The sequence below is a fragment of the Centropristis striata genome, chromosome 15, assembly GCF_030273125.1.
Source record: "Centropristis striata isolate RG_2023a ecotype Rhode Island chromosome 15, C.striata_1.0, whole genome shotgun sequence".
NCBI classification, from domain to species: Eukaryota; Metazoa; Chordata; class Actinopteri; order Perciformes; family Serranidae; genus Centropristis; species Centropristis striata.
Window position 1 is genome coordinate 22,204,154 of NC_081531.1, and position 12,616 is coordinate 22,216,769.

Here is a 12,616-nt window from a genome sequence, read left to right on the forward strand (position 1 = left end):
GATTGGTTAAATGATGGTCTCCTGCAAAGTCTCAAACACACACACACGCACGCACACACACACACACACACAGAGGCGGACTTGACTAAACCGCGGTGTCTTAAGATAAGACTGCAGCCAGATAGACTGTGATCAGGGCTACGACCTCCCCGATAACCGCAGCTCATTTCCATCCGGCGTCCTTGTAGCCTCACACAGATAGAGACCAACTGCATATTCACCAGACTGAAGGTCCCGCATTCCCAGAAAGAAGATATGACACAACCTCAGCCAGCAATTCACTTCACTGCTGCTCGGTACATCACATTCAGATAAAGTCCTCTGAGGGTAATACAAAAATGTATTTCTCTTAATCTCTTCGCTGTGTCCTCCTCTGTCCCATAATGCCGTGGGGCTGCAGACTGACGTGTCTCCATCTTAAGTCTCAATCACCAGCAAGGCTTTAAGTTGGAAATTACTTTCTGATCTCGCAGACTTCTTTTTTTAGATTCGCAGAGAAGAGCACAAAGTTACACTTGCTGCACCTTCTTATTACAGAAAATTAAAAAAAGGAGACCTCAGAAGTTGAATCATGTTTTTTTAAGTGGCTTGAATTGAACATTTAGGGCTTAATTTTAAAATTAAATCTGTATTACAAGAAAACAGACAAGCAGCTGCTAGCCTATATCGCTGCTGTTAAAGTAAAATAATTATCTCCATGAAACTGGAAGTACTTTTTCGGTAATATATCATTTTTTCTATTTTTTAAAATACATGTTAAACTTTATGTAATGTAGCCTCCAACTGAATTATGTTTTACATATTGTAAGAAATATTTTTATTTTTAGCAGGAAGTTTCATTCTCTGTGCCTTCTTTTGCCAGAAAATAAAAAAGCAGACCTTAAAAGTCAAATTATGTGGTCAGAGGTTTGAATTCAACATTTTACCTTACATTTAATTTTAAAATGAAGCCAGTATTAGTACAGAGATCACAAGAAAAACAGGGATAATTAAAAATTAAGGGAAATGTTCATTATTTCTGTGCTCGTAAATAAATATCTTCACTAAACAGGAAATACTTTTAATCGCACATTGGTACTAAATTATGTAGAAAATGTGTTCTTTTAAAAGGGAAAAAAGGAAGAAATATATATTTACATAGAAATTCATTTATTTTCTCTTTACAATACTCCAGTTGAAAAATGTTTTTTGTATAGTAAGAAATATTTTCCTTATTATTTACAGTTTACATTCATTGTACTTTCTTATGGCAGAAAGTTACAATAAACATACCTCAAATGTAAGGGCATGTGGTCTTTTAGTGGTTTGAATCAAACGTGTTCACCTATTCATTTTAAATAAAGTCTGTATTAGGTATTTGTTAAAAATAGATGATTAGTGACATTTTGGCTCCAAATCAAGAAAACATATATGACAGAAAAAATAAACAATTACTGAAATAATGTTTTAGATCTGATTATTTATATTTTTAAAATATATATTAAACATCATTTAATGTAGCCTCCGAATAATGTTTTACATATTGTAAGAAATATCTTTATTTATATCTTTTTTTTTGTATTTTATAGGTTGTTTTCGTACACTTTAGGTCAGATTGTGTTGTTAAAAAGAGATGATTTGAGACTTTTTGGCCTCAGAACTCTGAACAAAAGCAAACAGAGATAATAGAAAAAGTTAAAAGGTGACACTGGGATGACAAGATCAGTGTGTGAGTGTTTAATCTTCCAAACACAGACACACAGAGACACACACACACACACACACACACACACACACAAACACACAGCAGGAGGCAGGAGATGGTGCTGATGGTGCTGATGGAGCTCAGAGGGAGCAGGCAGCAGCTTGCTGCCAGTATAAATCAGTGTCGTGCCCTTGAGCCACACCTTACAGAGCAACACTGAAGAGCTGTGAAGGCACACTGAAATGTGACACAGTGAACACAGTGTGATGCATTTCCTTTGAAAGTGATTAATGATTAGAGTTTCTGCAGGATTAATTGTTAATTCATATACAACCCTGAATCTATAGCATATGGAACATTGTCTAAAACAACATGCAACAATTTAATCCATATATTCAGTTGAAAACTGTACAAAAACTGTATATTTTATGCTCAAACTTGTTTTTCTTCATAAACATTGAATCCTGAAATTGATGCATTCTGCTTGACAAAGCATCCCAACTTTTTTTGAATCAGGATTGTGTGTTTGAAAAAAGCCAGTTTCAAAATTCATAATTATGAATATTCTATAACATTTCTGCTTATACAATGCCCTAAATACTACACAGTGATACTTTAAATGTACATAACCTGAAAAATAATTAATTTATTGAAGTCAATCAAGATTTTTGCAGGAATTTCACACTTTCCATTATGAGATGCTGAGTTGTGAAGCTACTGTAATCTTTGGTACAGTAGGACCAGTATCATGTGCACACAGTCCAGTGTTGTAGTGTGTTTTTGGCTTGTTTGTTTGTTTGTTTATATGTTATATGTTAAACTTGTTGATCACTAAATCCTTAATAAATTGTGGGTAAGGAGGATTTGAAGAAAATAAGTTCAGTTATTTTCAAGACTTTTCCAGAGTGAGTGATGGTGTAACAGTGAAGACAAACACTTTTTTTTATTTTTATCTTAGAATTCTTTTAATCACTCTTTTTATTTTTTTTATTTTTTATTTTTGGAAGTCAAGAAGCAACCCAAACACTTCACTTCTATAAAACTCACAGGTTGATTTTAACAAGCAGGAGACACGACGAGTAAAACTGTAGAAACAAATGTCAACACGTGCCTCGCCCACGCACTCTTTCATCTTTTAAACTGAACAATAAAAATTAAAAGCTGACTCATCAACGTCTTACTCAACTAACAGCACAGATTTGAAACCAGAGGGATGAATCATTTGTATAAAAACAAGAGAAAGCGACGTGATCCAAGCATGCATGGTACAATATGAACGTAAAACACAGCTGTGTGTGATCAAACAGTCACAGCTCTTTGTTAAAATGTCATCAAATTAAAAGCTAAAAGTCATTTCTGTCACCTCTGCAGTGCTTCACAAACGGCCCAATAACGGAAATGAACAACTAAATATCAGTCTTTTGTTTGGCTGCCATTTAATCGGATGAATCACAGGCCGCGCTCTGCTGCCTCACTGAGATATGCTGTTATCTGCTGCAGAGGAAGAGTCAGACACCAGTCAGAGACCAGTGCACGACACGTTTTAATCGCTGGGCTGGCGTCCGGACGGCTGGGACCACGTACAGCTGGCCAGTTTGTGGATGTTGCTGAGGAGTCTCCGGCTGTATTCCCGGTGGTCCAGAGACTGGACCTCCATCACAGTCACCTTCACTCGACTCTCGTCCTGAAGAGGGAAGGAGATGCTTAAATTAACTGCAGCAATATATGTTAAATAGACAATTCTGGCCTTTGTGATCAGCATCATCCAAGAGATGCACGTTAGAAGAGAATGCATTGAAACCAGCATGTCTCTGTAAGAGAAAGACTAAAAAGTGACCAAATCCAAGTCAGTCTTCTAATAATAGAAGCTGCTTCTTGACATGATTTTCTGTTTATCAGAGGTCCCAAATTTATCAAACCACAGCACAGCTTCATAGGTATTCTCTTAAGCGACAAGAGAGCAAACCACTGGCAGTCGGGTTGGGTAACATTTAAAAGATGACAATACCTGTGCCAACAATAGTACCTTAAATCAATTTTTATACCAATAGAGTCAATACTCATCTTCATCTATACTTTGCATGCTCCACTTCACCATCATTTCAATATCATGTGCACACAGTTTGAGGAATTTCCATCTATACTTTTTCTGCCATTAAATTGCAATAAATTAATAAAAAGTATGCAGAAATAACAAAAACATGATGCAGATTCATAACAAGTCTAGATTCATGCTTTGTTGAGTTTCACCGCCAGACAGACAGTCAAACAACTTTTAAAATACTTGTTTTCAAACAAAATAATTAGGATCAATTAGGGTTAGCTGACTACCACTTCTACATGGGTATGACCCCAAAAACAGATTTAACTGTGATTCAAATGCAATAAATGCATAAAAAATATGCCGAAATAACTACATGATGTCAATCCATAAAAAGTCTGAATTAATGCTTTGTCATTCCGCGAGACAGACAATCAAACAACTTTTAAAATGCTCGAGTTCTAACAAACTTCGGATTGATGTCACTTCTACATTGGTATGAATCCCAAAAAACAGATTTATCTGTGATTAACCCTCTGGGTTTTTTTAATTCTTTTATCATGTACCACATAAAAAATATTTACTATACCCATATTTGGTTTCCATTTTTTCTCCACCTATATGATCTGACAATTATTTTCTCATTTTAACCTACTTTATCAACATATTGAGCCTAAAAATCATGAAATCCAAGTTGAAAAATTAACTATTTAGTACAATAAAAACCACAAATATGCTCAATGAACTGTTTTGGAACTTACATAGCATACAAATATGAACATATAAAAAGGTAAACATTTAAATATAATAAAACTATATACAAAAAAGCCCCATAAACTATGGGCGAAATGACACAGAGAGCTACACCAACGCTCAAATATTTCTGTACTATCAAATTAAAACTATCATATCTATGGTTTTACATGACCTAGGAATGTCAAACAAAATTTGGGAGAAAGTTTCAAGTCTGTACTTTGGAGTGAAGCTGATAGCAGCGCTCCATGTGACCTTGTTTTTTTCTGATCATAGACCCCAGAGGACTAAACAGCAATAAATTAACTAGAAAATTTCCTCTGGGGAAATTTTGAAAGGGCCACGGGGGCTACTGCCGGTGTGTGTACACTATGATGAGATTCTTCAGAGATTTCAAACTATGCCCTTTAACCTCAAAATGTGTGTGTGTGTGTGTGTGTGTGTGTGTATGTATGTATGTATGTAATTAAAATCACATAAAGTTACTGTGTGTGTGTGTGTGTGTGTGTGTGTGTGTGTGTGTGTGTGCGTGCGTGAGCGTGCATGTGTTTGAAGCATATGTATGCATGTGTGAGGAGTGTGCATGCTTACGAGCATGTGTGTGTGTGTGTGTGTATCTGTAACTGTAATCACATCAAAGATCAAAGGCAATCAGATCAAAGCAATCAACAGAATTAACTGGCACCTGTTAATGAAAGAGTGACAGCAGCCAGAGATGGGCAGAGTGAAATTTCTGGCCTCGAACAGAAAGCATTTTTGGCAAAACCATAATACCTATCATTGATCCGACTTCACTTTGAGCGTCCTGAGTTCTTCCTGAACGTCTACATATGTTTGTTTTTTTAAGAAAAATGAAAAAATAGCTTTGTTAGAGCGATCTAAAAAGACTGTTCCATCTCCCTTTTGCCGAAATCTCCCTGCGTTTTTAATATGGGACCCAATGAGGCAGTTGGTGCATGTTAGTGCCGCATCTGTGCGTCCTACACCCAAACTATAACTCTGACAGCTTTACCAGAGGATTGTGACGGAGAAGACAAATTTTCCTACGTTTCTATGTATAAATTATTTCTGTAGAGTGGAATTTGCGGCCTGGAGCGCAGTTTTCAAATTTATTTTTTGACAATGTTTTCTCTCCCTCTACACTCGAGCGATGACATCACACACTGTGACACGAACATTCCGTGCAATACACACCTATTATAATCTCAGAATTTCTACAAAAATGATCATGGTCATTGAACAAGGATTGATAAAAAAACTATATGGCCTATCGAAATGTGGAGTAATACACCGATACACAAGACTTGAGTCTACTGTTTAAAGTTTAAATGGAGTCTCTAGCTGAAATTATGCCGGAGAAGTAGACGTTTGAAAATCTCCAATTATTGTTCTTTTTCGCTCATTTTCTTTCGGCCGTCCCATTCATTCCAATGCAAAATTTTGGGCAGTTTTTCGCGACTTATGTCGCGAAAAATTCATATTTTGTAGAGAAAAGTAATAGCACACCGATCCTGATCAAACCGCACGTTCTGATGTATAATTTGTCCTGCAACTCTTCAAGTTGTAGGACTAGTAGCGGGACGAAATTGCGTCCGGAAGAGGAAGAAGAAGAAATCCACAGTATAACAGTACTGGTCCCTACAGCTATTGCTGTATGGGACCAGTGCTCGGTGCGATTGCCCCGAGGCCCTAATAAGGATGCTGAAATAACTACAACATGATGTTGATGTGTGGAAAGTCTGAAGTCATGCTTTTTCAGTTCAGACTGCAGGACGACAAGACAACAACTTGTTTTCTGAATGGAGTTTGGATCCATCAGTGTGCTGCTGTGCAGGAGAATCTCAACGATGATAGGCTTTCCTGACGCAGCGCAACATGAATTTTCTCACTCAAGTTAAAATGTTTAGATTCAAGCGAATACAGGAAGATGTAAATGTCGTGCATTTGCCTTGCAGGCGCAAATTTTGCATCTACTTGCGTCTGCACATTGACTTTTTATGTAATCGTGCTACAAACTTGCCTCACTCCCGTGTGAACCCAACATCATTTCTGGGGTTTTATTTTGGCAGCTCTTGAGACAGTTTAACAGTGACAAATAATTTTGTTGCAGCTGTGATAGTCCTAATAATCTGACTGTACACTTAAGAAACGTTAGACCAACAGCAGGAGTGAGAAATCCCTCAATGATATTTACTTGTACATAAATGCATATTTAAAAGGGTTTTTATTACATGCATTTTGATATGTATGGATTACTTCTTCTGTTTTATATGTTTGAGAGTATAACAAATAATAGTTCATGAAAATGTTACCTGATCTGCTTTTTCTGTGGTTAAATTTAACTAGATTTGCACGAGAAACACAACATTCAATTAAGAAATCTTACAGCTCTCTTTGCTTAAAAGACGCTCAACAATCTGCAGTGACCATCAGCGAGACATATTTAACCTTATATATTATCAAATAACGCAGTCATTAAGACATAAAGCCAAAGCTCATTTCTCTCTATAAGGAGGATTAACAAATCATAAATCAATTAGCAATTCAGCAAGCATAAACCGGCATCAGTGATTTAACATTTGCCCATTATCTCATATGTGGTTCAACACCTCTATTAGTAGTTTCAATTTGCATCTACCTGAGGACAGCTGGGAAATTAAAGCATACGGGGGGCCATCGAAACAAAGGTTCCACTTGACAACTTATTTCACAATAATGATAGGACGGCCTGCTGCCAGAGAGACGGGCTGTTAATTTAACGCACATAGACAAATATTCCAATTAAATCTGGAGAAAAACAATTACTCAGCGGCCTGACGTCAACCTCCTTCAGACGGTGAAGAATTCAAACAACACAACTTCTACAGGCCGACGTGCAGACACACCTGCACAACTTTCGTTTCAAAACCATAATTCCAAATAATTTGGTGTTCAAACAGTCATGAAATGTCTCAGTGTTTGCTAAGGGGGCTAATTAGCACTATCTTCTTGAAATTGTTTGTTTTTGTGCTTTTAGAATTACAGGGTTTATTTTGTTTGTTTGTTTGTTTTTTGGTCATATTTGTGCAGGTTTAGCCACAAAAGCAGCACAATTCTTGCCTGTCAGTGTTTCATTACATGCTGTTTATTTTCGTTATATAATTTTCTGTTCATCTTCACTCATTCATTCATTCATCATCCTTGACTGCTTATCCAAACTCAGGTTGTGGGGTGACAGTTGATGTTGGCCGAGAGGGGCGGTAAACCCTGGACAGACTATCACACGACTGATACATAGAGACAGACAACCATTCACACTCTCATACACACCTACGGGCAATTTAATGTCACCAATTAAACCTAAGTGGATGTTTTTGGACTGTGGGAGGAAGCCGGAGGACCTGGAGAGAACCCACGCTGACAGGGGAAAACATGCAAACTCGTGCAAAAAACAGTTTGCACCAACGCTAAATGTGACATTAGTAAACAGTGAAAAGAGAAACAGCACTAATGTTTTCGTAAAAGGATCAAAAACTATTGTCCAGTTAAATTCCTGTCTCGTTAAAAAAACAAACACAATGAGCTTCAGAAGTAAACTAAATCTTTGTTAATTTGTTCACCTGCTGTCACAAGTGCTCACTGTCAGATACGAAGTCAAAGAAGGAAGAAACAGAACTGATTATGTAAATTATCATATTCATAAGGCTTTGAATAGCAGCTTATACACAAGAGATGTTCACCTTCAATCATATAAGACTCCTCAACACTTTTTCCCACACGCAAGGGCAGCGAAGTGACTAGGACTGCCAAGAGTGGTTTGTTGTAATGTAAAGAAGATGGTCCCTTTTGACTTTAATGTTTTCATTCAGACAAAATCAATCCATTCACTTCAGACAGGCAGATCTCTGCAAACAGACGTTTGAGGCAACAGGTCGGTACACACAGCTGCTTCTCCCTCTACAGACACCAACACGGTCTACGATCACAGCTTTAAGATGAACAACCATCCGGCCGACACTCTAGTCTAATGAATCTAGTTTTTGGTTGAAATCAGATACACTTCCCCGAATTTGAGACGCATCAATATACTCCGATCGGCTTTTTAAACAAATGCAAATGAGATGTTAATGTGGAAAATACACTCAGTAAATCCAATCCTGCAGGACAAATGTGATCTTCACCATCATCTGAATCAATTAACTGCTCTACGAGATGAGATCGTAAGTCTGACTGTCTGCACGCTCTGTTGCCTCTGTGGGGCTCCACCTTAATCAAACAAGACAGAATTTTATTTTGAATTAATATAATGCTTACGTCCTCCAAATATTATTTGTACATTTATCAGCTTTACTTTTGTATAAACCAGATTAACATAAAAAAACTTCCACAGCTGTCATCTTTCTATGAAAACTAAACGATGAAACTATGAAATTACACTGTCAAAGTGGAAAATGGGTCATTTTTCTTCTGGCAAAATTAATAGGGGCCATTGCTTTAGTGGTATACTTTGTATTTTAAGATATCCTTTGATATGATTATCGTGCAAAAAGTTCTGGGGTTAAAATCTCCTGAATCTAAGCAACACAATCAAGCAACTACTTAGCTTGTTTTAGGTTCTGTGCATCTTTTAAATAGAAATGACTGATTATTGTAACTTAGTAGGATTTTCTTGTATTCCTTTGTGTGTGTTGTTTCTGTTTTGCTGAATGTAAATGTTTCTCTGTTTCTCTTAGGTCTCTGGAAAAGAACTCAATGAGACAGCCTGATTAGATAAAGATTAAATAAATTATATCTGTAAAGAAAGGATAGCTATGCCTCAGTGAAATGTTTTCAACAGAGGAGTAGTAACTCTAGTAAGTCTAATTTGATTTGAAAATATCAATATTTAGCGTCAGTGTATCGATAATGTATCACAATGATATTTTCCAGTATCAATATTTTGTCTTTGCCCTAACCGTTAGATATAGTGTATAGCAACCTTTTAAACTAATATAAAGACCTATAACTGCTACAACAAAAGTCACTGGTTATCAATAACCTCATGATATTCATGAATATTAGTAATAGAGGAAAGCATTTCAACCTTCTAAAATTTGAATACATTCTTCTTGTTACATCTAAGAAATTGGTAGTTCTCTGGTATCTCTGTTGTGGTATCTCTGTTGTGACCTGAAATAATCCAAAACTTGAGTTTTTATAACTACGTTTTATTTTGCAGGAGAAAAAGCAGTAACTCAGTCCTGGCTGTTCTTTCTGTCTCTGTGCGTCCTTGCTATAAAATAAATAAATAAATGACAAAGCAAAATTTTTGTAACTTCATTAATCTTGTTAAGCTCTGACATTTCATTACATTGTTCTATTTTTATGAGAACACAGCGGTAGGTGTCTGATCTCGCACTCAAACGTCTGTATGTGGAGAGAACTGAGGCCAAGGTAGAACAAGAGAATCACAGACTCTCGTCTTTTTGAAGCTCGGCTACAAGAACAGTAAAGTTCGACGAACACCCACTGAAAATAAAACTGAATACGTCGATAAACCTTGTGTAGAATATGTTTCTGCTCAGACCTCATTATCTTTTCTTTGCTGCGCACTGGAATTATCAGGGTTTTTTTTACATTCCTGTTCCACTTTAGATCAATTTAAAAGGTGCAGGAGATGATCAGATGCGACTTTGTAACTGCAGGTGTTATTGTGGAGGTGACATCAACAACTAAAAACGCCGGTTAGCACCTGTTCGCTGCTTTCACACACTGCGGCTCCTCACCTTTGATGTGTGATTTAACAGGTGAGCTTTTTTCCTAAATGAATTGCTCGACTAATGCATCAGTCTCGCTCTCTCTGCCTCATATTAAGGCATACAGACTTTTAAAAGGACAAGGGGCTTATTTTGTCTGGTTATGCAACTCATTAACATGTTGTTATGATAACTGACGAGGTGTAGGAAGTGTAAAAACTGCTCATGTTTCTAACAAAATCACCACTCAATTTGTTGTTTTGATTGTGAGAAAGCTGCTGATTACGTTTTCATTTTTCATCTCAATTTGTTTGCTTTTTTTTTTTTAAATCACTGGAAGGTGTTTAATGTCCAGACCGCCACAAAAATTGGTGATGTTATAGTCAGTAGTAGAAGAAGTATTCAGATCCTTTATTGCTATAAAAGTACTAATACCACACTGTAAAATTACTCCACTACAAGTACTAAAGTATCCGCATCAAAATGTACTTAAAGTATCAAAAGTATTATTATACTTATATTAACAATTATTTTGATGTACTTATGTAAGCAGCATTTTATTGTCATCCAGGTAGTGCTACATTTAAGTAGTTAATATACTGTTATGTGGTTTAATCTATAAACATGCTAAATATCTGGAATGTATATATATATATATATATATGTATATATATATATATATATATATATATATATATATAAATAAACAGATTGTTACATACATATTCCAAATATATTATTGTATTTTTATTATTAACATTGATTATTGATGCATTTATGTAAGCAGCATTTGACTGCGTTGTTTAATTTATAAACATGTCTAATTATTTTAAATTTACTTTTATGTTAAATCTCGACCTGAAAGTAACTAAAGCTGTCAGCTAAATGTAGTGGAGTAAAAAGTACAAAATTTGCTTCTAAAATGTAGTGGAGTAGAAGTATAAATTACCTCAAACTATACTTAAGTACAGTACTTGATTAAATGAACTTAGTTACATTCCATCACTAGCTATATTGTTTATTTTAAGACGATGATGTACAGAGAAAACCCCATCACTCTCCCAGTAATGCAGCCCTGCTAGCACAAACTGTATATTGAGCTCCACTCAGACTGCAATAAAATTTAAAAAATCATCAGTATGTTGTTTGTTCTGACCAACACTTTTGTTTTGTGACAATGTAATGAAAAATCACAGCCCCCAGCATCTGCTAGAGGGGGATTAAGGTTTTTTTTCTCCTTCAGTGGTAAGCAGTGGTGGTAAGCTTTACATTAACTGTAAACAGATTATTTTATTCTGTAAGAAATGATCTCTGTTCACTGCAGGAAAAATCATCGTATGTTAAATTGGACAGCACTTGCAGAAAATTTGTGTTGTGGCAGTGGCAGTTTTTTCCGCATCGTTTTATAAACTTTGCACATCGTTCCTCGCAGGTTTTCTCGAGGTCAAGACGCAGAGCTCATCCTTCACCTCAATCATTCCACTCAGGCTCTCGGTATGTGCCCCCAGTAGCAAATTAGCCCCTGAATAATCAAGCTAATTAGGGCTTAGACAGACAATAGCTAAATGCTAATTAGTGCCTAATTAAGAGAAATGAATCCACAGCTGTATTTGTTTTTCTGTTATCCAAAGTGCACTGGCTAAATAACAGCTCCCTTGTCACTGTGATACTAATTGACATGATTCTGGATTCATGTTGTGTGACTGACTGACTGACTGACTGACGTGTGTGATTATGTTGCATTATGCACATCTTGTTTTGTGGCTTTACATACTTAAGGGGGCTGCAGTTCAGCCGGCGATAATAACAGACGACTGAGGCTGGTTGTTGCAAATTCACGGATGACATGCAGCCCGTTAATTACAAACAGCACACCTCAATGTTTCAACGCTAACACCAGGGGATACAGAACACCGTGAATATTTATAGTTATAGTTTTTGTATTTAGCATTAATTGTAAAGATCCAAATTTTCCCTTTATAATTTTATAAAAAAAGCTCCTTTTACACCTTTTTGCTGTTTAATATTTGGAAAGCATCCCCTCCACTGCTGCCTGCAACCAGTTCATCCTAATGCCAGAGATACACTTGCTTTTTAAGCATGAGTGTGCGTTCTGAATGAAATTGAGTGAATGCTAATTATCCATTTTTTAAAATTAATTGTACGTTTTTCGGCAATAACTACTTACTTTCCGCAGATTTTCAGCAACAGTCCTCATTTAAACTTTGAACGGGTCACAAGACTTTAAACTATAAAGGTATGAATAAGCTTTTTGATATCTTTTGTAGTTTACATGCTGATTGAACTTTCACTCTATTGTCATCCAGTATTTTATTAATCATACGTTACCATACGTTGTTTGGCCCTTAACTACTTCTGCACACTTCCAGCTACAGAAACCATTCAAATATAATATATGAGGAC

The 12,616-nt window shown here is 36.2% G+C and overlaps 1 protein-coding gene across 2 annotated transcripts in view; it reads right to left on the reverse strand.

Moving 5' to 3' along the window:
* Window positions 1–2,894: 2,894 nt before the first annotated feature.
* Window positions 2,895–12,616, reverse strand: part of LOC131986175 (replication protein A 70 kDa DNA-binding subunit-like) — a 65,631-nt gene continuing 55,909 nt past the window's right edge. For both annotated transcript variants that reach the window (XM_059351005.1, XM_059351004.1), the window contains exon 18: window positions 2,895–3,368. In XM_059351005.1, coding sequence (XP_059206988.1) covers window positions 3,228–3,368 — 141 coding nt within the window. In that variant the 3' untranslated portion in view covers window positions 2,895–3,227. The remainder of the gene's footprint in view (window positions 3,369–12,616) is intronic.